Genomic DNA, 27241 nt, shown 5'->3' on the forward strand with positions numbered 1-27241 from the left:
GAAAAGAGTTAGATGAAACACTATGGTAGATCACAGGCCACTAAGATATGCAGCAAAATCTGACTCAAAATGTACTTGATTGAAATAACAGAACTATCAACTTAAAGTCCGGAATTACTAGAAAAAACCTTACTGAGAAATTCTTAGTATAACATAATATTCCATCAATGATATTTTATAAAGTAAACCTGTAGATTTTAATCATAGTTCAGTATACATAGAGGTTAACACAGCTAACAGATACTATAAGCATGTAATAGTTTTCCTGGTTGGAGCATGACCTTGAGGAAGGCACTTGATTTCCCTAGTTTTGAAAAACCGACCCTTAAAGTGATAGTATAGGATGTCATAGTAAAGCGATAAACCTTTTAGGGGTAAATAATGTTCTAAGCAGATAATCTTCAATAGCATTTATTGACATATTAGAAATCACTTCTGTAAAACATACCAGGAGTTGTACAGGAGTTCAAGTCCACAGTAACCTGGCCTGTTCCCTTTCACCTACATACCTATCCATATCTAGAACCATTGCTGACCCCTCAAGGCCCTGCATGCATGGTTTAGTCAAACTAGATGTGGCATTTTAATGTTATTTTTTAAAACATAGCTGATTTACATAGTAATTATCATAGAATAGACATGGAATCTTACAAATTATTACCTTTTGAAAACAAACAAACAAACAAAACATAGTTCAATAGAAATATTTGCCTGAAGACTTGGGTTCTAATTCCTGTTCTTACAGGGGTGTGACAACAGTGAGTTATTTTACCTAAATGAGTCTTCAATACCTTATCTGAAAACTGGGGCTTAGAGCTGACTGCTACTAAAATGCCTACAAGAGCCAGAAGCATTTGAAGATGATAAAGCTCTCTGATACTGGGCCTCCTGTTGGGATGCTGAAGACTGTAATAAATGAATAGTGCCTGCCTCCTGGGACCACAGAGCATAACTCTGCACAACCCTAGTCAATCTTCTTTTCACTTGGCTTCATTAGCACATGAATACAGTAGGGAATCAGAGCCACCACAGCCAGTGGGATGGACGCACTTTTACAGAAAGACAGCACATAAAATAAATGCTCTGTGTGAGTGGGGATCTTGATGAAATGGTAGAGTTGTAGTGTGGTCAATGAGGCCACGACACAGAGCAGCCGGAAGCTCAACTTGTAGCCATTTTCCCCTCGGCAGCTCCTGAGGAACATCTCTGAGTTGATTGCAAAGCCCAAGCCAAAGAGGACCCCAAGGTTTCTCACGAGTCCAGCAAAAGGTGTAGTGTCAATGTGGATCCAGTCGGGGTTGGCACACCACTTCTTGGCTATGGGTACAGACCACAGCAGGTCAATGTCAAGCAGTCTGAGAAGCAGGTAAAAGCCAAGTGCAAACAGGAAGAGGAAAAGGTTGGTCTTCAGATATGTGCTCAGGCTCGCCGTTTGGATGCCTGGAGTGTGTTCAAAGGCCTCTGCCACAAGCATGCCTGGGGATTAGAAAGAGACACTGAAGGCGACTATGTGTCCTTGAGCTCCTGGGGAATCATTCCTCCCTGCATTGAGAAATTTAGCTGCTGCCCAGCTAGTGTGGCTCAGTGGTTGAGCATCAACCTATGAACCAGGAGGTCACAGTTTGGTCAGGGCACATGCCCAGGTTGCGAGCTCCATCCCTGGTGTGGGACATGCAGGAGGCAGTTGATCAAAGATTCCCTCTCATTATTGATGTTTCTATCTCTCACTCCCTTTCCCTTCCTCTCTGAAGTCAATAAAAATATATTAACAAAAAAGGAATTTAGCTGTAGTTTACAATGTAAGGGCTTTAGTCACCTAGATTCTATCCATTTTCCAAAGCCTTTCTTAAAGCAGTAACACACACTTGCCCCATGGTCTTTTCGCCATCCATACTAGGACAGGGGGTCACTCAGGAATCCACGGCACTGAGTGACAACCCACTTTATAGGCAGAACACTGATCTAGGTGCTTGCAATTAATATTTCAATTGTCGTAGCCAAATAACTTAGCCTTTGAAAAGCATGTGGGGGCTAAATGGCAGAAACTCAGTCATGGTGAATGCCACTTCATGAATACAAAGCAGCGGCTAAATGAAGTTCATAGTTATGTAATCATCACTTCAGGTGTTTCAGAGAGAGAGTGGCATGCTGTGCAGGTTGGAAGGCCATTATTGGGTCCCCCAAACCAAGACACAAGCAGGCTGTCTGAAGTGGTGGTCTGGTCACATTTTAGAGAAGCTCATCTCACCAGGAGGTTAGTGTTTATACTGTTATGTGAGACTCTGCCATTGTACAAAAGGAGCATTTGAGAGGTGTGTTGAGTCACTTAAGCTCCCAGGGTGGCATTAAGCATCAGTTGCTTAACAGAATTACCTAGAATGGGGAACTGATCGCCAGGAAGAATCTGAGAACATAAAACAAACGACACTAAAGCTTTCCAATACACAACCAGACATTAAGGAATCATATTTACCACCAATTACTCCGAGAATAACTTGATGAGGAAAATGCGTTGCTATGAATACTCTGGAGATGCAGACACTGATTTGAATCAACCAAAAAAGACTCCAAAGAAATGACCAGGTCAGTCTAAGATGGAAGAATAGATACAAGTGTAAGAAGCAAAGAAATTTGATCGCTCATAAAATTAGGGGCTCTGTGACACCAGAAGACCTTTCTCAGAAGAAGCATCTGACATACATCATGATTCTTGAGTCTTGTTTTTCCCAAAATGTTGTTTCCATGTGTTTCACAGGATTTGAAATGCTTTAACAGAGGTTTTTGCATTTATAAATGCATTTTTAAGTACAATATCCTGAGATTTTAATAAATGTTATAAAAGAAAGCCAATTTGACATCCTAATAATTATTTTAATGGAGTGGGATAATTCGATTTTGGAGAATTGCTAATGTCATATATGTTTACTCCTTATCATATGTGCTTCCTATTTCCTCTCTCTTTAAATTAAATAACCCTCTACTGTTGTTTTGGCTAATGGATACATTAAGGCATACAGGTCACAGTTTCATTAGAATAAGCTTTAAATATGCTCAGATTACTTTAGCCATTTCTTTCTTATATTTTCCATACTACTCTAAAAAGTATAATAGATGGCTCTTGGAAATTTTTTATTTTTAAAAAAACTTTTATATAATGGTATATGTTATTATATTTAAAAAAACAATTAACAAATTTTATCTCTGATAGCCTAATAATTTATTATTAAAGTGGTGCTCAAAATTGTTTTAATGATTAATTATTTCAGAAAAGAACAGTTCAATTCTTACAAAAATTTTGAGTAATCTTACATTAAAGTTCTAGGCCTTTTTAAACATTACAAATCTACTAACATGAAATCTACTAACATTCAAATTTAAATTTGCCTCTAGGATGTTTTTAATCACAAAGGTTGCACAATCTTTAAAGTTAGAATTTGTTATCGATGTCAAAAAACATTGGCTTGTCAAAGAAAGAAATATAATTATACTAAATTAACTGATGCATTCAAGGGGAATGATAATTCTCAAAGTTTCTAGTTAATCTTAAAGCAAGAGAATGTACATGCAAAATTATTTCTTACATAATTTTAGATGACTTACTTATGATCTACCAGAGTGATTATTATATTAGAGAAACCCAAAGCATATTTAGCAAATCATTAATCAATTAAATATTTCCAACCTTATAATGTGGCAAAGCTGTGAACTAATTAGGACATTATCTTAAAGCACAATATTAATTTTCTATTCATTTGCTATTTTGGTTATGATAGAATAGAATAAGCACATTTCAACCACTTAAAAGTATTCTAAAATTAACTTTTAAGAAGACATTCCATATTCAAAACTGTTAAATTCCCATGCTACAGAAACTGGAGCAAAGCTGACCTGTGCAGAGTCGTAGATGACTCATCCATCCGACTGACAGTGTGGCTCAGTGCAGCTGTTACCATGACATACCAGACACATGATGAGCCCATTGCATGGCCAGATGGACTTCCTACAAAAGCAAAGTTGTTGGTCCATTTGAAAGGGAGTTAACAGAGTATCAATATCAGAAATGGATGGTAGAATGGCATATTAGCCATGAAAATTACAAGTAACTCAGAAAGAATCCACAGGGTCCAGGCTCTATTTAATATCTAAATATAGGTAGAAATAAAAAAAAAATTGAGCCTCAAAACACTACTTCAAACATTTTTCCCCCAGATTTTTCAAGTTCATCAAATTCCAGAAATTAAAATGTTCAAGGCTAATTAAAAACTCAGGGTTTTGCACCAAAATCTGCCATATCTCTACTCATTGTTCATATCTAATTGTTTTCAGTTGATGATAAAAATAAAGTACTTGTTTTGGATCTTAAATCAGTTTATGTTCCTTGGGTTGGAAAGTCAAACATCTACAGGATATCATTGCTATGTCTGACTTTGCAATTGACTGCTGTGTACTAGCAGCTACCTCTACCTCTATGTCTATCCTGTGGCCAGCAGCTCCATGGAAGTCTTTGTTATGAAAAGGAAGAGAAGCTATAAAGGGAACATCAATATTGGCAGAAAAAGACTTTCTACTAGAATGTCTTTCCCATGAATCTTGATATTTAAAAAAAAAAATTACTTTGCTGAAACTGGTTTGACTCAGTGGATAGAGCATCAGACTGCAGACTGAAAGGTCCCAGGTTCAATTCCGGTCAAGGGCTTGTACATTGGTTGGGGGCACATCCCCAGTAAGGGGTGAGCAAGAGGCAGCTAATTGATGTTCTCTATTTCTAACTCTCTATCCCTCTCTCTTAATCTCTGTAAAAAAATCAATAAAATATATTTTAAAAAATTACTTTGCTATTCTCCCTGAGTCTTAACTAAGTGGAGATTCATTCTGATTACACCCCAATCTCTTTTTCAGAAAACACTGAATTAAACAAAGATCAATCTATTTCTTGTAGATCTATTTATTGCAAATGTGTTTCTAATTTTCAGAGTCTTTATATTCTTAGAGTTATAGATCTCTAAGGAGTGAACATAGGATGCAATATATCTTTCTTTCTCCTTCCCACCCCCTCACCCCAGAAAATATCCCACATGCTGGAAAGTGCTGGGATAAAACAAAGTAGCATTTCAATTGTTTCAAAGGTTATCCATCAGGCCACCCATCCATCCATCCATCCATCCATCCATCCATCCATTCATCCCACACTGGTTTTAGAAAGATAAAACACACACCATCCCCAACATGAATGAACACAGTCTACTGAGGCAGCCAGATATTTAAAGAATTAATTATAGTAATATAACAGAACTTACACATTCACTATATTCAGGGTTGGTTTCAATGGATGTCAATATTAATTTTCTGATATATGCCAAACTATAGTCTTATAAGTTAAAAACAGTAACATGTAACTTTCTTTTATATATTGATATTTCAAAAGTCTTTTTATAGTTTTAAACTCAACTCTCTGGTAAAGATTTTACTCACATACATAGTCTTACTTATAATAAAAAAGGAAGTGGCCCAGAAAGTCTACTTACATACTATATATACCAGAAAAAAAAAATTTTTTTTTAAAGAAATCATTCTAAGATCAGAGCTATCTTAATTGGCAATAGTGATACCAGGAAGTCCTTACTTTTCTTACAGAAAATTTGTCTATTCTTTCCTCATTCATGAGATTTTTGGAATACTTATAGTAACTTATAGAAAGTTACTCAGCAGTAGATAAATCAATATTCCTAGAATTTGAATATAGTTTTTTGTAATTTGTTCTAGTTTTTTTTTGTTTGTTTTTGTATTGTTCCATTCTTCCAAAAAAATAAATTCCAAATATAAAATTATTTAAGGAGTATTCTCCAAACTTACCCTTTTACAAATAGCACAATGAAATCCATAAAACTTCCTTTCTTATTAGCAATTTTTATGCTTATGAACTTTTAGCATCTTCCCTCATGACTTTTCTTTAATTTCCTATATGATATAATATACTTAATAAATTCAGGCATCCTCAAACTTTTTAAAGTGGGGGCCAGATCACGGTCCCTCAGAGAGCTGGAGGGCCGGACTATATGAACTACTAATTCCTACTGTAACACCTCGGCTGCTCTCACTGCCCAAAAAACCTGGCGGGCCGGATCAGACTCCTCTGCGGGCCGCATGTGGCCCACGGGCCGTAGTTTGAAGACCCCTGGATGATCATCATACATAATGACTCTGTTGGAATAGCTTTAGTAAGTTGAGGTTGCTGTAATTGCTTACCTGGACCTGTTTCACACGTAGTGGGAAACTGTTCAAGGCATGGACCTGAACGATTCAGGTAGATCTGAGTTTCTTGGATCCACCAGTAAGGCCGATGACCAAATAATATCCTGTATTTGAAGAAATATAGATATGAATATATTTAAATACACAACAAGTACTTAATAGGAAACGTCCTATTTTTGCCTACAAAAATGATTCAATCAGAGGGTTTGATGAGGAAAGCTCATGATTAAGAATCTTTGAAAGAACTTGGATTCTGGCTTATCGCCCATTATAGAGGTTGACACAGTCATTTTAGGTTAGTTTTCAGTGTAAACAGGGACATTTTTTTCCTTGCAGGGGAAGTCCTGCAGATGCTTTGGGTACTTAGATTGGCAATATCAAACTGCTCCCTGGAATCACCTGTTCAGTATGGGTGCTAACTTCTTGGATAATCACAGGATATGTGTTACAGGGCTTTGGAATTTACTTATAAATCAGTTTACATTAGCATAAGTAAGTATACATTTATAAGTAAGTATACATTTCTATGGCTTTTGTAAGTTCTACTTATGAATCTGTAGTATGTTTGAAAGTTTTCCAAATAAAACTACACACATCTAGAATGTGACCATTAAGCCAAAGCTACAAATTTAAGAGTACACTTTAGGAAAAAATAAAACAAAACAGAAGCCTTACCATTTAAAAATAAGATTGAACCAATCCCCAATGACTGCTACCCATATCATCTTAGTTCCAACTGTCTGATTAAGCTGGAACCAAAGTGGAAAATAAATAGAAAAGATATTCCGGGGATCTCCAACATTGGACATAAAACTTAGAAAATTGTAGTAAGCTCGGTAGTCCTTCTGCAAATGCTGAATAATGAGCACTCCATTCCTATGAAGGAAATCCATCTTGAAAGAGAGGCAAATCTAAACAGAGCAATGGGAGCTGCAGAGCTCTGAGTCCCACCACCTTTATACAGCACCCTCATGGCGTGTCCAGCCATTACTGCAACACGTGACTGACCATCTGTGGAAAGGGCACGTCGGGCCTTGTCTGCTGAAAAGCTCATCTGTTTATAAGTTTAATTGGAGCCCAAGAGGTGAAGTACATGCTGATCTGTGACAAGTCGAGGGGAAATTTGGGTAGAGATACAATGAAAATCTTATGCAACCTCTCTTTTGTATGAACAGTTGGATTGTGTTTGCTTGAAATTTTTTGCACAGTTCATTTCCTTCAAGGGCAGAGACATTAGCAATTACTATGCTTGGCTAGAAGACTATGCAGATAATTACTGCATGTCAAATAGCCCTTAAAGCCATGCATTTTAATTTAAAATAGATCGTGGCTCTTGGACTATTTTATTGGGTCTTAGAGGAAAACAAATGAGTAAATATCTGGGCATGAAACTTTTATGTGATATGACAGATTATTTTCTTATTGCAGACTTAAATAAAAATTTTTTTTTCTTTATTAGCAAAGAGAATGCTATGATATATATATGCAGCAGCAAGGAAAATATGTGGAATGTATGAAATCTAGAAGGAACTGTGTTATGAGGCAAGAAAGCAGAGATGGAGGTCACTTTGCTAAAAGAACTGTGTTAGGGTTGAGTCATTATTGACTAGAGAGTACAATTAAGAACACTGTGGAGTGCTCATGTGAGAGAAAGACAGAAATAGACTCAAAAGGCTTTGGAACAATCAGGAAAATGATTTGTTGAAAGCAGAATGTTCCGTACAATTACAGGGGACACACCAAAACAAACATGTAGATTGGGAATAAACAGAAGGACAGCTCAAAGAGAACTATGGGTCCCAGTCAGAAATGAGATGGTGGATGAAGAGCGAAAGACATTTGTGAAGGGGCCTGTGAAAGCCTAGAAGCCCCACCAGGTGGCAGAGGAGGGAGGCAGTAACCATACTTACCATTCCGATTGTCCTCTTTGCTAATCACTGCCTCTTTCACTAGGAACTCTTCCCCTGCTGTAAATACCACTTTGGACTTCTCCTGAAGTCCTGCTCCATCATTTTACAGCACCATTGTTGCAACGAATCCAGTGTCTATCAGTACCTTCCCAGGCTCTGTTGACTCTCCCAGAAGAAATGCTTTCACTACCACTAAACTCCTTTTTTTGCAAGTTTATCTTTACGTCTGAAAGTACTATAGATCTTCCCTCTTATTCCCCAGGGATCCCTTCTCCCTCTCAGCTGTCCTCTGCCACTGACCTTCACCACACAGCTGTCTGTGTCCACGGGTTATGTATATATACATATAGGTTCTTTGGTAAATCTCTCCTCACCCATTCACCCACTCTCCTTCCCTCTGAGATTCATCAGTCTGGATCTATTTTGTTTGTTATTTTATTTTGTTCATTGGATTCCACATATGAGTGAGATCCTACCATTAAACTGTTCAGGTGATTATTTATTTATTTATTTATTTATTTATTTATTTATTTATTTACTTATTTTTATTTTTAAAATATATTTTATTGATTTTTTTTTACAGAGATAAAAGGAGAGAGAGAGAGTTAGAAACATCAATGAGAGAGAAACATTGATCAGCTGCCTCCTGCATACCCCCCGCTGGGGATGTGCTCACAACCAAGTTACATGCCCTTGACCAGAATCGAACCTGGGGCCTTTCAGTCCGCAGGCTGATGCTATATCCACTGAGCCAAACCAATTTTGGCCAGAGTGTTGTTTTTTTTTAAGTGCCATACCTTTGTCTTATCCTAGACAAACTACATTTCTAGTGATGGGACTCAGTCACTGGTATTTTAAAAATACATTCCAAGTGATTCCAATGTGCAGTCATGGTTAAGAATCAACCTGATGAAGAAATTCATACTCTACCTGTTTTTCTTTCAGAGTAAGCCCCTCCATCTGCCAAAGGTCAACCTGAAAGAAGCATCCATGACATTTAGTATGTAAATTATTGGTTATAACTGGATCTTCCTATTAAATTTGATTTTTGCATTAATTGATTTATCTTGTCAGAGAATCTACCTCTAGAATAAAAAAAGAACCTAAATCATATGAGAAATTATACAGCTGATGATAGTTTGTATACAAATTCGGTAATGTGGGGCCAGAAAAGGAGAAGCAGTGGTGACCATTGGCATGTACTCCTTTTAGAACACAGCATGATGGCCCCCTTCTCCTCTGAGTTTTCTGCAACAATGACCTGGAAGAAGCTTAGGATCCAGCCTGGTTTCTGTGGATGTAAAGTCACAAAGTGTGGTTGCAAGTAGCACCATGTCATTTTTTCAGAAAGTGACTTTATATGGCTGCCAGGAAATGAAGATTAATCTCATCCATTTTGAGAGCCTCACCAGTCTCCTTTATCATTCTTATAATTTCAGCAGGAGGTTAACCAGGAAGTAGTCAGACAGCACAGGCCTTCCCCACATTTTGCTTCTCCCCAGGCAGCCCATGAATTAACACACATTCTTGATTCTCCCACTAGTGTGCAAATCTGATCTGAATGAGGTATGTGTTGGGGTAAAATGAACTGTGCTGAAAACTTAGTTGTGCATTAGAATGTCTTGCATTTATGCTTTTCCAATTATTTAAAATACTCTACCTTAATATCCTTTAAAAATACTCTATCATATTATTTTATTTTAACTCCATAGTGGTTTAGAAATCTTCCTTTTAGTGATAAGGAAATGGACAAGTAATCTTCTCCAGGTCATTTCTTTCGTGCAGCGACTCTATTTGGAGACTAAGTTTTATTTCCAGAGCAATGCTTCTTCCTAGTCTAGGCTGTATCCAGGTTACCTAAGGCCAATATTGGTGAGGTGTAAACCAGCTGGAAATTGAATAATAGTTCAGTGTTTTTCAACCTTTTTTGGGCAAAGGCACACTTGTTTCATGAAAAAAATCATGAGGCACACCACCATTAGAAAATGTTAAAAATTTAACTCTGTGCCTATATTGACTATATATAAAGTAATTCTCTTGAATAGGAATCAAATAAACACAAGGAAAGTATTTTATAATTACTTTATTATGAAATATTAAGTAAACAAAATAGTGAAAAATTATAAAATTCTTGTCTTGTCTGCGCCTACGGCACACCAGGCAACATCTCGCAGCACACTAGTGTGCCGCGGAACAGCGGTTGAAAAACGCTGTAATAGTTGGTGCTATAACCAGCTTGTTTCAAATGCTTTCAACTATCTAGACCTCCAATTCAACTGTATCATTTCAACTATAAAGCTTTTCTGTGTGGTCTATGAATTAGGTAATACATGGGCACATCTGGCTAGCTGCCAGATCATTAGAACTTTGAGATATACTCACCACTTTGAACTTCTGTTAGATGGGTTATCCCATCCCATTGTAATGGGAGGTCAGTGGTTTCTGTTACCTTCCCAGCTTCTGACATCTTCCCTGGGGGAAATATCAAGTGGCACTAAGCTGGGGGCACCTCAAAACTTGAGAGTGACTCTAATTCCCATCCTCTTCTGTTGACTCTGGGACCTAGCAGACATTTTCTTCTCTGGAAAGTCAACTATGGAAATAAGTGAAGGCCCTCCAAATGAGAACAAACATAAGCTCTTTATTTTGAGTTTGCTATAGTAAGATATGGCCACTGTCATTTGCATTCGACAGACTCAGAAGCAGGCAGAGGAATAGGAAAGCTCTATAGTAAACACAAGGAAGGCCTCAGGTCTGCTTTGGTTATAGGTTATGGGCACGGGCAAGATGGGGCTGATTAATTAGAAACAGAGCATCTTATGTGATTGACTAGGATGCATATTTGTCTCTCTCTGGTTGGTCCTTAGTTGGAAGCAGGGATGAAAATATAGTGAAACTGGTAGTCTTGATCAAGTCTTGACCGTTCTGGATAGGTTGCTTCAGAGGTTGTGGATCAGCGTTCTAGTGTCATACTTGGTCTGACTTGTCCATTTGTATATTCAGTCTCTCACAAGACAAAATGAGTGACCATATGTCAGAAGTTGTTTGTGTAATATCCCATCAAGAAATAAGGGGATCCCTTGTCTATCTCATGATTCATAATCCTTATTATCCACTGAGTTAAAATTAGGATATATAGTTGCTTACCAAAGAAGAATCAATTTATTCAGGCATATCACTGCTCTATCTGAGGTTTTAACCTTGACTAATCAGACCCTATACTACTGCCTTTTGATTTGCATATTCAGGTTCTATAATTTCCATAATCTCTTTGATGAGCCATAAGAAAGAACATTACTTCCACTTATTCTATTTCTATGAAGTATTTGAGCTACATATTTCATAAAATTCATTTTCTTCAGAAATGTCTTGTCCTCACCTCAGGGTGTGAAGGATATCAAATACATTTTGTCTTACAATTAAAAATTCAACTTCATGTTCATTGAATACTTCAGAGTCTGTGAACTGTGATGAAGTTGGCTGCACATGAGCTTTTCGTCTTAGACAATTAATTTAGAAAGATTGTATCCCAAGGACTATTAGGTTCTGTAGGCTAAATATAATTGACCAAAGCAAAAGCACCTTGATTTCTTTTGCCTTTTAACAGGATCTGCTACCTATTTATTCCCCATAGTTCATCATTTTTAGTCTTTTCATATCTTAGCTTATGTGCACTTCCTCAGAGATGCCTTCTCTGATCAGCATCCTCACCATTCCTTTAACAGTGTTTTCTCTGAAACACCTGTGTTAGTCTGCTAGGGTGACATACAAAGTAACTTACTGGGTCGTTTAAACAATAAAAATATATTTCCCCACAATTCTGGAAGCTACATGTCCCAGAGCAAGATGTCATACTCTGTGCACCCTATTGACTCTTCCTTATACTACTTTATCACTATCGTAAGACATTTTTTTTTCATCAGTTACTTTATTTGTGCTCTGTACTATCTACTCTTTCCCTTGGGTGCTTGGTATGTTCTTGTATTCCCTCTTTTAGAATATCCTTTTCATTATCTTTTTTAATCTAAGATCTATATAAGCATAAAAATATTACCTATAATTAACATCAGTTATTCTTATTTTGCCAAATAGCTTGTAAAAGTGGAATTGATCTTCAATGGTGAGATTCTTGATCAGAATGGAAGTAGGGCAAAGTGATAAAATTTCAGTCTTATACATCATTCTGTTGCTTCTCCTTTACTCACTGACATCTGTCTCTTCCTCCTACTCTCCCTCTCTCTCTCTTCTTCTTCTTCCTCTTTCTCTCTCCCAGCTCCTTCTCTTCATCATAGCCTCTCTCTTTCTCACACAAAATACTTAATCTAAATACTTGAATTGGTCAAAAACCTCAATTGGTCAAAAACTCCAAGAGAGCAGAGCCAACCTGAATTGTTCACTGTTGCATCTCAGAATCAAGCCAGATGTTCTTCACATAATGAGAGTCTTTAGAAAATTGCATGGCCAGCCACCATTTCCTCTGGGTCAATACTTTTTTTCTTCCTGCTGTCCTAGAAGTCTGTATTTAATTCCTCCATGTTCTGTTCAATGACTAGAACTTTGCTGTGCAAGTAAAAGCACTTTTAAGTAAAAATGTTTAAAAGTATGTGCTTTGGGGTCTCTTGTTAGCCAAATCTCATCAATCATTAGGCCAGGAGTCCATAGCCTGAATTTGACTAATTTAGAAGTCATTGAACTTCCTAACTTCCATATATAGAATGTTAGTACATGTGCAGATTTCTTGGAAGAAAGCTAGACCTCTCACACAAGATTCTCAGAGAAATCCTGATCTGAACAAGTGTAGCATAAGACATCCACTGTTCACAGTTCCTACATTCAGGATCCCTTCATTTCCTCAATTTCTTTAGAATTATCTTCGGTAGTCTAATCCACCCAGTATAATTTGCTTGTAGTGATGACTTCATATATATATGGAAAGAGAGATAGAAACATCAAAGATGAGAGAGAGCATCATTGATTGGCTGTCTCTGCACCCCCCATACTGGGGATCTAGCTCACAAACCAGGCAGATGCCTTGACTGGGAATCAAACTTCCACTTCCCATTTCATAGGTCAATACTCAACCATTGAGCCATACCGGCTAGGCAATGACTTCCTTCTCTTTAATGACTTTTAAAAAAATATTTTAATACTATAGCCAGTCCCCAAACTATGTGTGGTTGCTTTGTTTTTAGTTAATTCCAATAGTTGAATAATTCCAGTTCTTTGCAGAGATTTCTTAATTTAATTCATTTAGAGTTTCCTGAGTTTTCAATTTGCAGTAAATTTTGCCTGTTTTATTTAAATTGCAATCTGTAAGACAGAGACCAGAACTTCTTCAATATGTTTTGTGAAACTAAATATTACATAATCATAAAATATATTTTTATCATAGAGGAACCGTTCATTTCTGAGTTATAATGCTCACTGCAATTCAATATCATTCAGAGATTTTTGGCTTTAGCTTGTTGCTAGTGGCAGCAAACAAAAATATTTGGAAGCATTGACCTTTAATGTCTCTGTTCATGGTCATTATCCTTTTACCCCACGCTTGTCTGCCTTGTCTACAATTAATTGTACTTGAGATCTCTCCAGTGTCACTTTCAATGTAAAATGAATTTAGTTCAGACCAAGTTTAGACTCTAGGGACTTTAGAGAATAATTACATTCTGGCTGACATCCCAGGAATATTGGCATTCCATAATGACACTATTATAAGTGGCCCAGCTACAGCTGTCCCAAGTAGCCCTTCCATTAACCTCATAATGTTTTTGTTTTTTTCTGGAAATATCATAACTTTTTTTTTTGGATAACCAAAGGACAGAGTTGCCCATTGATCAGTACCATTAATTTTCTTCATAGCAGAATTAAGATATTTTATAGATGGCTTAAAGAGTGAGGTATGTGTGAGGCAGTGTTTCTTAAACTTGAACATGCATAAGAAACACCTGGAGAGCTTGTTAAAACACTGATTACTGGGACTCAACTTCAGAATTTTTAATTCAAAAGGAAGAGAGAGTGGTCTGAGAATTTTTATTCATTTTATTATTTTTAATTAGCTTTATTTAAGCTACGGGTAGTGCCAAAGAAGAGGGTATATACTTGGTAACAGAATACAATTGTAAAGTCCGATACTTATATTTGTTGCAGAAACCTTTAATTGAAACTGATGAATGTCCAGTCCTAGGGAGAGTCCTCCAGGAACTATTAATACTTTCCTAAGCCAAGCTGCGAGTGAAGCTAGCTTTCAAAAAAAGAACTACAACTCCCAGAATGCCCTCCCCTATCTTCTCCGCGAGAATCGGAGGGGCGTGGCTACATCAACCAATCCCTTCATTGAAAAACCTATGCCGCCAGCCAATCAGAAGACGAGCAGGCGCCGGAAGTCGGGAGGCTGAAGGCGCGGTAGATTTGAAATAGGGAAGTTGGCGCGGCGGAGGGAGGTGGGTCCGCGGCCTGGCGGTCAGCTGGGTCGGTTCGCGTCTGGTGCGGCGAGGGCGGCGGGGCCCGGGCCTCCCGGAGAAGGTGAGAGGGGTGGGAGCTAGCTGGGCTCCGACCGCCATGGCGATGGAGGAAAGTGGATTTGGGGGCGGATGTGTGTGTGTAGGGTGGGGAAGGGAGTGTCTGAACGCACGTCCTGTTGTTTGTGAATCTGGGCCTCGCGGGTGGGCAGCAGCAGCCAAGCTGAGCGAGCTGTGGGTGGGTGCCCGGGGAGATCTGAGGTCTTTGGAAGGTTCTAGCGTCCAGAGAACTGGTGGCACCTGAGTCCTGCAGGACAGACTTTCACGGTGCCGGACGCCGAGGCCGGAGAGGAGAGTGGAGGTGGCTTGGTCAGGGCCTGGACTGCACCCACTGCACCCCGCTCCGGTCTTCCCTTCACGGCGCCCTGCCTGGCCTGGGCGGGAGGCAGGGGTGTGGGTCTGTCCTCCAGGAGGGGCCGGCACCTGGGATTTGGCGACCTAGGCTGGAATTGAAAGTGTCAGAGTTGGGAGGTTCCTTAAATGCCACCAAGTTTTCTTGTGAGAAAAATGTAGCCGGCGTCACTTTCCCGGGGTCAGAGAGCGTGGGAGTGTCCTGTGCAGCTGCATTACCAGCGGACTTCTCGGAGGTAGAGGTGCCCTGGATCTTGCCGCACTTTAACCCTGGTTCAGTCCAGGTGACTGAGCTGCTCTGGAATATCTAGAGTTAGAAGTAAGTTGCTAACCTTTTCTAGCAAAGGTCACACTGCCAACATACAGTTGATTGGAATATGCGCCTGATGTGATTCAAGCAACCTAAGATCCAGCAGTGCGTGTTCTGCTTGTTTTGTAGCATTGTCTTACAACATGGTGGAGGATGAGCTGGCCCTGTTGGATAAAAGCATAAATGAATTTTGGAATAAATTCAAAGGCAATGTCAACGACACCTCCTGTCAGATGGTGGGACTAAGAGATGCCTACAAGGACATCAATAAAGCATTTACAGGTACCTAACGTTAGTTTGTAACGTTATGTTGTTCTTTGCTTTTTACTGTTATTTCAGCCGAATTGAAACATCCATTCCAATTTCTCTTTCAGAAAAGCTGTCTGTGAAATTGAAGGAAGAAGAGCGAATGGTTCAGATGTATCTAGAATATCAAAATCGTATGTGACAATCTGTAGATCTCAGAGGTTTTTTTTTAATATTAAACATCTTTATGAAATCCATGATGTATGCTGAATAAATGTGTGTGAATATGTATATATTATGAAAATAATAAATATTTTGTATTCATAATAAATAGGACATCCCATGTTATACCTTTCTCTTTTCCCACCTTCCAGAATTAACCTATCAATATTTTGTTTAGTGTTGTGGTTTTTGAATGTTATATAAAAAGTATTATTTTGTCCCCCTTTTTGATTATTTTGTCCCCTTTAGCCTTTGGTAGTGAGTTTTATTTCTGTACTAGTGGCCTTGTGCGCAAATCCATGTGCTAGTAGCTTGCTGCTGCTTGTCTCAGCTGGCCCTTTGGCCCACCATTGCACATAACTCCCCACTCCTCTTACTCCCCCCCCCCCCATCCCCTCCTCCCCCGCCCCCATCCCCGCCTGTAGCTTGCTGCCCCGCCCTCCTGCTGGTTCAGTCCATTTGCATATTACCTCTTTATTATATAGGATTTATTTGAAGGGGGAGAGTTGCAAGGGTCATGATCATCTGATTTTTTAATTCTTGTTTTTATTTGGTATTTTTTTAAAAAGCATTTTTATCTTTTTTTTCTATTTTCAAAGACAAATAGAAAAGAATACATTAGGATTCTTTTTGTTTTTTTGTTTTTAATTTTTATCATTAGGAGATATTAATTAAAATGTGCTGTATTAATCTTATGAAAGTCAATACTTTGGTCTGTCTTAGGTACATATTGGAGGACAAAGCATTTATGTTCCAGCTAATGCTTTGTGCTTTTTACAGAGATCTGCAGGCAGAATAAGCTTATTCAGGAAAAAAAAGATAACTTGTTAAAGTTGATTGGTGAAGTAAATGGCAAAAAGCAGGATTTGGAAGTACTGACTACAACTATCCAGGATCTTAAGGAAGAATATGCTAGGAAGAAGGAAAGTAAGTTTTCAGTTGTGCACATGTTTAAACATCAATCTAAATGTCAAAGTGGTGATGGTTCACAACTCTATTTTGCCTTCTCTGCAATTTATTGCCCAAAATAGATATTATGCCAGGACTCATCTCTGTAAGGGGACTATGCAAGTAGCTGAGTGGGTTTTATTTTTCTGTTTTACTTCAAGGTCCTTTGGATTTCTTATATAACCAGAGTAACAATGAAGTCAATCAGTGAGTTTAATTAAGTATAGTAGGAAACAGTTTCATGAAACAAGATTTATTTGCGAGAAGCCATAGTATCATTAAGATAACAAATTTCTGGACCCTGCATTCTCTGACAGAAATTATTAAGCAACCTCTTTATGCTGGAAAATTTCTTTGTTTAAAAAACTTTTATACTCAAATGAGTGTTTCCTTTAGAAAGGAGTCTTGTTTTCTTTCACAAAGTAATCAAATCTCAAATCTCTTGAAAATAGCAGAGTTTGTTTTGTTAATGTTTTTTCTTACAGAATTTTTATGCCTACATTATTTTTCTTATCTGCTATGTATTACTTAGGACATAATGTGCTAGTTTTAAGAATAATTCTAACCTAGCATGAAATAAAGCTGACTTCTTGTGAGAAATAGTTATGTTTAAAAAAATAGAATATTTTTCCAATGAAGCAATTTCTTGGCTAATCAAAAATAGTATAAAGGAAGTCTGTTTCTTTGCCAGCCATGCAAACTTATTTATTCTTGCTATTACGTGATAAAGTATAATAAAACATTCCTCTCACTTCTTGTATATTTTCTCACACAGTTTTGCCTTCATCTTGAATGAACAGAAGCTCCTTTTGCTAATTGGTAGAGATAGAAACTGAATACAAATTAACAGATTCATTTGGCATCATTTTTAAAGTTGTTTTCAGGGTTCTTAAATGAGCACTGAGTATTATTTAAAATATTTGATAGTGTGTCTATTTTCTTAATCAGCTATTTCCACTGCTAAAAAAACGAGTGAAGAGAGGTTGCAAAGGTTACAGAAGTCTGTAGACATATTTAAAGATCGACTTGGACTAGAAATTCGAAAAATTTATGGTAAGTATATTAATGTCAACAAAACAGGAAATTAGGTGTGTCATTTTTTAAGTAAAGTAGAATTAAAAACATTTTTTAAAAGTAAAAATATTTCATGTTTTCAAGTAAAATAATGACTATATTATTAACTTTTTAGAAAGTAGGGAAAAACTACAAAATTTTCATCACTATAACCTAAGTACTAATGCCTTGGTTATTTATTATCCAATATTTTAATAAATGTATTTTGGGTATGGTTTGACAACCATGCAAACAATTTTTGTTCTTTGCTCATACTGGTATTGTATGATTAGCATTTCTCCAGTTGTTATAACGGTAAATTTTAAAATGGTATAATAATTCATTTCATTAACATATTATGGCACATGTATTGCCTCTAAGTTAACTTTTGGATTCTGCCTGTTTCTTAGTTTTAGAAGTACTCCAGTAAATGTAGACTACTCCATTTCTTTTGTATAATTTCTGTGGAATTCCTAGAGAGGAATTACTGGTTAAAGCATGTTAATATTCCAATGGCCTTTACATGTATATACACCAATTTATAGCACTATTTACTGTGTGGGGAGTCCCCAAGATTAGCATCATGTTTGGTGATTTGCCAGAAAGATTTACTGGACTCGGCATATAGTCATAATTTTGATGAAGTACAATGTTTTTTTTTCTTTTATTTGTGATTTTGGTGTCATATGTAAACTACAATACTTTTTAAATAATTAAGGCATACATTTGGAGATAGTGGTCGGCAAACTCATTAGTCAACAGAGCTAAATATCAACAGTACAACAATTGAAATTTCTTTTGAGAGCCAAATTTTTTAAACTTTAACTATATAGGTAGGTACATTGTTAGTAACTTAATTAGGGTACTCCTAAGCTGGCCTTTGCTAAAAACTCAAGGGGCCAAAGAGCCTAATGTGGCTCCGAGCCGGAGTTTGACAACCACTGGGTTAAGTGAATATAAAGGGTGGGGCAAAGGTAGCTTTTGGAAAATAATACAATAATTAATTCATTATAATATAAGAATAAATTATTTTGTATACTCACAACTACAAACCTATTTTTGCCTCATTCTATACATACTTAGTATTTAATGATTGACCAGAGAAAAGAAAGCACATACCCATCAAAAAAATTTGACACTAAAATGTTCTCACATTAAATAATTTAATCTCTTTTTTCAGGTGATAAATTGCAGTTTATATTCACTAATATTGACCCTAAGCATCCTGATAGCCCATACATGTTTTGTCTGCACCTAAATGAAGCAAGGGACTATGAAGGTATGTCCTCTTGTCTATAACGGGTATTTAAGTTTGCTACCCCAAAATATTACTTGAATCACAATATAAATAGGATGAAATAATATCCCCACAGCTATTGTTTTCTTTTTCAGTCTTGCTTTTGGGGATATTATCTTATAAAGGCTGTGACTATAATAGACTTTTGATGGCACAGTGCCACAGTGACGGAAAAGGCTAAAAGATAAAAGTCACTATATTGTGAAATATGAGTTATCCTTTTAGAGAACTCAAAGCTGTAACGGATATGACCTCAATGTGAATACATTATAATTTTTCCAAATAGGTGATTTTAAAACTAAATGTGAAATCATTAGAATCTGGTAATCTTTGTCCCCCCCAGAAATCAATTTTACAAAATTATTCCATCCTGAAAAATTCTATCCTGATAATTTATCTGAGTTACTGATTCTCTAGCAGGCCAGATGATTTTTGATTTATGGGGAATATATATGATTGGTGATAGTGTGAACAAAAAGAGGATGGAAATATATTTAATTATTTTTTATTCTTCTAATTCCCTTTGAAAGTGATTAATTTATTGAAACTCAGAAAATGCTTCTCAGCTTTTGGTGCCTGTGTTCTCATTAAAGCATTTATAGGAGACACATACTCAGGTGAACTGTTTAGTTGGCTCTGCAATGTGCCATGATGATCCAGTTCCTATCCCAATGAAATATATATTTTAGGACTCGAATTCATGCACAAAAATTTGACCTTTTTTTCTCTAGGTAAACATCTCCTAATCTAATGAGTGCTGAATTTTAAGAAGCAATTTCAGAAAACCTCTTACCTAGCTTTTAAATTTTCTCCAAATTTGATTCCTCTGTTGCTTCATAGTGTCAGTATTTGATAGTGTGTTAAAATAGACTCTACAGTTTAATTTTGGAACCAACTAGTTTTTTATTTTTCTCTGCTTTGGTCATGGGCCTTGTTTCCTAAACAATTTCTACCAAAGAGCAGGATCTGATGTTGTATTTCTTCCCCTTGAACAAAGGACAGGTTGATGGTAGAGAATGCTGGATTGTTCCTTTCCTTTGACCCACCTCCCTGGAGACTTGCTTGCTCCCATATGTACCATATCATTCAGCTGCATATGAGATCGGAACTGTTATTTGTGACTTTGAGTATCTTTTGTTTAGTAAGTCCTGTAAATGCCACTTTTGGAATAGTGAACACATTTTCTAATGACCTCCCTCTCATTTGTGAGACTTCAGACCCCTCCTCCCTATAATTGTAAGTTATTAAGGGTTGGAATTTTTTTGATTCAGTGGTAAGATGCTACAAGTCAGGCTAAAGTTCTGTAGAGAAAAGTGACTTAACAGTTTAACACACACACACACACACACACACACACACAAACCTGTTAAAAATAGTTTAATTAAAATGTACAGGAAAGATGATGGGAAATGGCATTCTGTTCTTTACCACTAAGCTCTTCAATCCCTTGCCTACCATCTGTTTAAATTTAAAGCAAGATTGTAGAACAGAGATTTGAATATTTAGTGATTAAGCAGAGGAAAGGTTCAAAAGATATGAAAATCAGGTGTATCTATCATCTATGCTCAAATCAACTCAATAAAATGGAATTAAGATTATTTGAATCAGATGAAAGCATCTAAATTGGGAAACTTCTCTTCCATAAAAAAAAATCTCATTCAAATTGTCTTTTTTTTCTTTCTTCTAGTGTCAGATAGTGCTCCTCATCTTGAATGCCTAGCGGAATTTCAAGAGAATCTAAGGAAGACCAAAAATTTTTCAGCCTTTCTTGCCAATGTTCGAAAAGCTTTTAGTACTATGGTTCATAGTTAATGTATAAATAGTACATAAAATAAAAACTTTATTTTTCTCCCCTATTTTTATCTCTTTAAAAGAATTCTCATCATATATAGCTTGCCTGTAATCCTTTTGGATTTTTTTTTTTTTTTTTTTTTTTTTACATGTCTGTATGCTGTGTTTCTTTAAAGTATTTAATTAAAATCTTAGGAAATAAAGTTTATAAAGTCAAATGTGTTCTTTTTAAAATGAAAGAATATATACATATATAGTTGACCCATGAACAACACGAGTTTGAATTGCTCAGGTCAATTGTATGTGGATTGTTTTTCAATCTTCTACACTAATAAAAGGGTAATATGCTAATTAGACCGAGAGACCTTCCAGGAGACCTTGTCCACAAAGCCATGGTGGCGAGGCCAAGGTAGAAACGGTTCGGGTCGATCAGGTCATGAGGGGAGAGCAGTTGGAGGCAAGCAGGCCTGCAGAGGGGCAGTTGGGGATGAGCAGGCTGGCGGGGGTGAAGGGGGTGCTGCAGTTGGGGTCCATCAGGTAGGCAGTCAGTGGTTAGGGGCCAGCGATCCTGGATTGCAAGGGGGATGTCTGACTTCCAGTTTAGGCCTAATCCCACAGGGAGTCAGATATCCCCCAAGGGGTTCCAGATTGGAGAGGGTGCAGGCTGGGCTGAGGGACACCCTTCCCCCATGCACAAATTTCGTGCATCGGACCTCTAGTAAATATATAGTCATCCATCCATATCCCTGGGTTTTACATCTGCAGATTCAACCAAGTATAGCTAAAAAACAGTATTTTCAATCTGTAGTTAGGAAACCACAAATATAGAAGGCTGACTTAAATTATCCATGGATGTTCAACTGCATGCGGATCAGAGCCCTTAACCACTGTAGTTGTTCAAGGATCGACAGTGTATATACATATGTAATTTTAGATAAAGTTTTATATATGTGTTATGTATATTACATATGTTATAGTTTACATAGTAAAATTATATATATATGTGTGTGTATATATATATATATATATATATATATATTTTTTTTTATAGCAGGCAGGGATAATATATGGCTTGCCTGTGAAAAGGAATTTGTACAGCCTACACTGTGCCTCTGGTTTCTAAGCATGGACCAGTAATATTAAAAACTTAGGAGGGTGGGCCCAACCTAAGGTTGGCAGATTTTGAAATGTACCTGGTAAAATGAACACTACTAAATGGTACTATTATCCTAGTGTCATAAAGGAAAGCATATTTTTATCTCACACAGTTAAAGGATTAACCTTCATATCAAGAATGTTGGCAGTATTCTACCAAGATATTAAAAAAAGGTTATATTTTTGAAAATGTAAATATAGGACATTTATAACCAATTTCCATTTTGTAATATACTGTTTATTGTGTTCTGGATATAAGTTTGCCGTCTTGGAAGCTGAAATGCCAACATGTTCTAGGATATTGTCCTGTTTGTAAGTGTGGTTGTATTTAGGTACACTGGCTATAAGGGAGGCCACATGATATGCTTCAAGATATCTTGGACACACCTAAAAAGTCATGGAACAATGGCTTCCATGCCTTCAGTTTCTCACCTGCTTCTTGACATCTGGGGAAATTTTCAGGCCCCTTGTCTAGTTAGAGTAAGAAGAGTTTCAGAAGCACCCTCTCTCAGGCCTAGGACTTGGCTCAGGGCTCTGCTCAGACACTCGAAATTATCTAAGAAGAATTCTGTGGACTGGGGAAGCTCACTGACATACCCCAGAGTGCAGGCCAGCTTTGAGGAACCACTGATTTGGTCTCTGCAGAGATGAAAGGCTAATAAACTGCCCTAGAGATTGGAGCAGTGTTCCACTTACAATAGTCTTACCTGTTTTAGGCTTTGTGTTTCTATAGAAGTCTAATGATTAACGGGGAAAAGGTAAACTCTTGAAAGCAGGGAAATAGACTTTGCCTGGGTCCTAAATAAAATGTATAAAGAGAGCAAGTTTAATACGATAGCTTGGTTTGCCTTTTATGTGTATTTGTAATCATTCGAAGTATAATTTTCATAATGTATTGTCAATGTGAGATAGCTTCACTAAGATGACAAGACCGGCTGCAGGAAAAACAGCAGAGGGCCTGGTCTCTAGGCCCCATGTGACTGGCTGAGAAGTTTCCAGGCGTGTTGGCCTCGTCAGCTGAGGTATTTATGGAAATGCTGAATGGACGGCCTTTGAGTTATACATAAGTCTATGTATTTAATCAATTTAAGGCCTTAATTTTTGAGGTTTACTTTGTGTCACCCTAGAAGATTTTGAAGCTAATGTCATTAATACATTAGCTTAAATTTTAAAATTGATACTGTGGACAAAAAAGGAGAGTCTATGGAAAGTAACCTCACAGGGTGTTCTGATCATAAATTTCTAACTGGACGGGTCATGGTGGGTAGTCACTTCCAGGCATGTAACTTTCTAGTAAAAGGTTTATCTTTGCCTTGAGCAAGCCCTGCCCGTTTTTTTCTGTGCATCTAGAATAACACACCTTTGAATAAACTGAAACCAGTCTCATGAGAGTATGTAATCTTGTTAACTATCCTGTAATCCAATCTCTGCTTCTCCAACCTCCCGGTAACCTTCCTTAAGTACCTTTCTTAATTTCAAATGCATAAAAGAAGCTACAAAATTGATTTTGTGGAGCATTTGTGATCTTGCTTCCCAGCACGTGTTGTCAGCTTGGCTCAAACTCATAAAAACTCTCTACAGGTTTGGATATTTTTTACAAAGACAATACATTATGAAAATTATACTTTGAATGATTACAAATACACATGAAAGGCAAACCAAGCTATCATATTAAACTTGCTCTCTTTATACATTTTATTTAGGATGATACGTTATAAAAATGACATAACAGCCGAAACCGGTTTGGCTCAATGGATAGAGCGTCAGCCTATGGACTGAAAGGTCCTAGGTTCGATCCCGGTCAAGGGCATGTACCTTGGTTGCGGGCACATCCCCAATAAGGGTTGTGCAAGAGGCAGCTGATCGATTCTCTCTCATCGATGTTTCTAACTATCCCTCTCTCTTCCTCTCTGTAAAAAATCAATAAAATATATTTAAAAAAAAAATAAAAAAAAATAAAAATGACATAACAATCTTAAGCATTTAAAATCTTCCTGATATGGAAATAAGGCATAGGATACAAAGAAATGAGATTTTCTTAAATGGGAAAAAATATGCTCATGTAAAATTCTGAAATGTAACCCAAATGGGGCCGACTAATCTAAGCCACATTTTGTAATAAGATAGAACAGTGAGATCTCTAAAATTAAATTCAATCACTAATAGTTTAAGTTACAAAAAACTAATCAGTACAAAACCTACTCAAGTGTTCTAATAGATTTGAAGTTTTTATTTCCAGGCTAATGAGGATTAGAAAATGTGGCTTCTTTTCCAATTCAGAAAATTCCTAACATAACAGAGACAGTTATGTTTTAATTTGTGGACGATGACAGCAAATTGCCTATTTGGCTATCACTTAGCATAGTGCCCAGCACATAGTAGGAGCTTGATAAATATTTGTTAATGTTGAACAAGTTATGTAGACTCAATAAGAAATTATTTAATAGAAAATAAAATATTATACCTTGGAAAATGAGTTGACTTAATACCTGCAGGCATGTTGCTGAGATGTTCAGTAATTTATAGAAGATAAAGATAGTCTTATAAGTAATTCTTTTTTAAAAAAATATATATATTTTATTGATTTTTTACAGAGAGGAAGGGAGAGGGATAGAGAGTTAGAAACATTGATGAGAGAGAAACATCGACCAGCTGCCTTCTGCATATCCTCCACTGGGGATGTGCCTGCAACCAAGGTACATGCCCTTGACTAGAATCGAACCTAGGATCCTTGAGTCCACAGGCCGACGCTCTACCTACTGAGCCAAACTAGTTAGGGCACAAGTGATTCTTGCTTACTGATGAGTTAATAGGCAACAAGGTTCTTTCTTGTTGAATAAAGATGAGGGTTTTATGTAAGTAGAAAAAGAGTCCACCATTTAAGTAAGTGACCTAGAGGATATATAATCTATTAACATCAGCTTCTTTCTTGCTCTTGTAAGTGACCTAGAGGATATATAATCTATTAACATCAGCTTCTTTCTTGCTCTTGTAAGTGACCTAGAGGATATATAATCTATTAACATCAGCTTCTTTCTTGCTCTTGTAAGTGACCTAGAGGATATATAATCTATTAACAGCTTCTTTCTTGCAGTGGCCTATGAACTATATGTGGTGTAGATTGGTATGAAGAATGTCTAGAGTTTAGACACAGGTCCTCACTTTCCTTAGCAACTAGGCGTGCTGAAAGCAGCAGCTGAGGATAAGCTGTACAAATGGAAGACTGCAAGGGAGAAGTTCTTTTACTCCATTGAATAGGTTTTCATAAGAATTTGGAAAGAGGCAATATTTGAGATTCAAAGAAATATATGTAGAATGGTAAATCTTAAATACTCCAGCTTGGTTTGTGAAAAATTCTGTCTTCCAGCATGTATACAGTATTGTGGAAAATTTGAGAATTAGTATGTGCCCCAGTCTTTGCTCTGTTAAAATCTATATTTGATCTTGGGCAAGTCATTTAACCTTTTGATCACCAGTTTTCTCATATAGCCACATTGAACTTTGTGTAGTTTCCCAAACTTGCAATTTTATTTTTGTTGGTCAGATTAAGGGGGTGGGAAGGGGAGGAGAAAATGGCAAAACAAAACAAGGTAGAACCCTAACCAGTTTGGCTCAATGGATAGAGTGTTGGCCTGCAGACTGAAAGGTCCCAGGTTTGATTCCTGTCAAGGGCATGTACCTTGATTGCAGGCGCATCCCCAGTAGGAGGTGTGTGGAGGCAGCTGATTGGTGTTTCTCTCTCATTAATGTTTCTAACTCTATCCTCCTTCCTCTCTGTAAAAAAACAATAAAAAATATTGTGTGTGTGTGTGTGTATAAATCAAGGAAGAAAAGACAAAAAGACAAAGTACATTTCTGGGTGCAGCTCAGTGGATGCCTGGGGTTAGGGTTGGGGGCAGGGATTGATGGCAAAAAGGAAAGTTTTGAGGGTGCTGAAGTGTTTTAAAACTTGACTGTAGTGGACATTGCCAGATTATACATTTATCAAACTCAGTAAGCTGTGTTTAAAAGAGTAATTTTACTGTATCTAAATTATACCTCAATAAAACTTTTAATAAGTGGGAAATAATCCAATTCAACCATGACTGAACATGTGAACTATTTTGTATTATATTACAATCTTGTGTTGCCATTCAATTTATTTATTTATTTTGGTCTTTTCTACCAGATTGTGAACTCTTTGAAGATTGATCAAGTTATTTATTTATTTTTAAAAAAATATATTTTATTGATTTTGTACAGAGAGGAAGGGAGAGAGATAGAGAGTTAGAAACATCGATGAGAGAGAATCAATCAGGTGCCTCTTGCACACTGCCTACTGGGGATGTGCCCGAAATCAAGGTACATGCCCTTGACCAGAATCAAACCTGGGACCCTTCAATCCACAGGCCGATGCTCTATCCACTGAGCCAAACTGGTTTCGGCTGATCAAGTTATTTTTTAAATCTTTATCATTAATCTATTCTCTGGCACATAGCTCCACACTAAAATGTTCATTGAGTAACTATAAATAAACAAGTGAGTGAATAGATGAGTTAGGCTACATGATCTCTGAAATTGCTTCCTGTCTCTGTGATTCTAGGAGTCTAACCTTTATGTGCTGGGCTATTCATTAATCAGTTTAAAAGAAAAATTTAGTATGACCTTAGAAAAAAAGGAATAAAATTAAATTCCAAAGCATTTTTTATGATGGAATAGAATTCAGATATGAACCTCAATACAATCCTATGATTTATTTCAGCAAATTCAGCTTATCTAGTGGGGTTAAAAATGTTCTGACTAATCAGATATTCTGTTAAGTATATTGGAACACCATCAAGAATTATAGAGGTGAAGGAATACTAATTTATGTATAACAGAATGGAGATTGTAACATTTTGTCTACAACTTTAGGGCATAATATTTCAGAACTTACACTATGTAATAAAAATTGCCTAAAACAGAGTATTACATGCTTTTAAAATATGTTAAGGTAGAGCATATTTTCTCCAGTTCAACCCATCCCCACCACGTTTCTTAAAGTGTGACATTCAACCTCTGGGTCTCCCACCTCTGACCCAACTTCCCAGCTGGTCAGGTGAAGAAACATACTATCTGCAATTTAGGAGAAAGGAAGAAGAAAGCCTCTGTGTTTACCTAAACTGTGTTCTCCATTTCTGACTTACCAGTAACACAACCAATACTCCCC

The 27241-nt window shown here is 37.0% G+C and overlaps 2 protein-coding genes across 4 annotated transcripts; one reads left to right on the forward strand and one right to left on the reverse strand.

The window, feature by feature from the left end:
• Positions 1-396: 396 nt before the first annotated feature.
• Positions 397-7228, reverse strand: G6PC2 (glucose-6-phosphatase catalytic subunit 2). 2 transcript variants are annotated; one of them, XM_036422023.2, is made up of 5 exons: positions 6928-7228; positions 6247-6356; positions 3889-4000; positions 2474-2589; positions 397-1476 (listed from the first exon to the last, which is right to left on the reverse strand). In XM_036422023.2, the coding sequence occupies exons 1-5, from the start codon at positions 7143-7145 to the stop codon at positions 965-967; spliced, it is 1068 nt and encodes a 355-aa protein (XP_036277916.1). In that variant the 5' UTR covers positions 7146-7228; the 3' UTR covers positions 397-964. The 2 variants fall into 2 exon arrangements, with proteins under 2 accessions (XP_036277916.1, XP_036277917.1); XM_036422024.2 differs by having other exon boundaries at positions 397-1317; positions 6928-7190.
• Positions 7229-14545: 7317 nt separating this feature from the next.
• Positions 14546-20965, forward strand: SPC25 (SPC25 component of NDC80 kinetochore complex). Of its 2 annotated transcripts, none has more exons than XM_036422025.2 (7): positions 14546-14684; positions 15471-15623; positions 15716-15781; positions 16590-16736; positions 17706-17810; positions 18991-19089; positions 20795-20965. In XM_036422025.2, exons 2-7 carry the CDS (start codon positions 15485-15487, stop codon positions 20917-20919), a joined length of 681 nt encoding a protein of 226 aa, XP_036277918.1. In that variant the 5' UTR covers positions 14546-14684; positions 15471-15484; the 3' UTR covers positions 20920-20965. The 2 variants fall into 2 exon arrangements, with proteins under 2 accessions (XP_036277918.1, XP_045431509.1); XM_045575553.1 differs by lacking the exon at positions 14546-14684 and adding an exon at positions 15328-15350.
• The last annotated feature ends 6276 nt before the right edge of the window (positions 20966-27241 follow it).

Source organism: Pipistrellus kuhlii, unplaced genomic scaffold (assembly GCF_014108245.1).
Source record: "Pipistrellus kuhlii isolate mPipKuh1 unplaced genomic scaffold, mPipKuh1.p scaffold_m20_p_7, whole genome shotgun sequence".
Lineage (NCBI taxonomy): Eukaryota > Metazoa > Chordata > Mammalia > Chiroptera > Vespertilionidae > Pipistrellus > Pipistrellus kuhlii.

Bases quoted from the DNA above. Each gene is read 5' to 3' on its own strand.
- G6PC2 (XM_036422023.2), bottom strand. From the start codon at position 7,145: ATGGATTTCCTTCATAGGAATGGAGTGCTCATTATTCAGCATTTGCAG. The intron at 4,001-6,246 runs GTAAGCAATTAC...TTGCTTTTGTAG, and splicing joins TACGTGTGAAACAGGTCCAG to GAAGTCCATCTGGCCATGCA. The intron at 2,590-3,888 runs GTCAGCTTTGCT...CTTCCATCTTAG, and splicing joins TCATCTACGACTCTGCACAG to ACTGACCTGGTCATTTCTTT.
- SPC25 (XM_036422025.2), top strand. From the start codon at position 15,485: ATGGTGGAGGATGAGCTGGCCCTGTTGGATAAAAGCATAAATGAATTT. The intron at 15,624-15,715 runs GTACCTAACGTT...TTTCTCTTTCAG, and splicing joins CATCAATAAAGCATTTACAG to AAAAGCTGTCTGTGAAATTG. The intron at 17,811-18,990 runs GTAAGTATATTA...CTCTTTTTTCAG, and splicing joins AGAAATTCGAAAAATTTATG to GTGATAAATTGCAGTTTATA.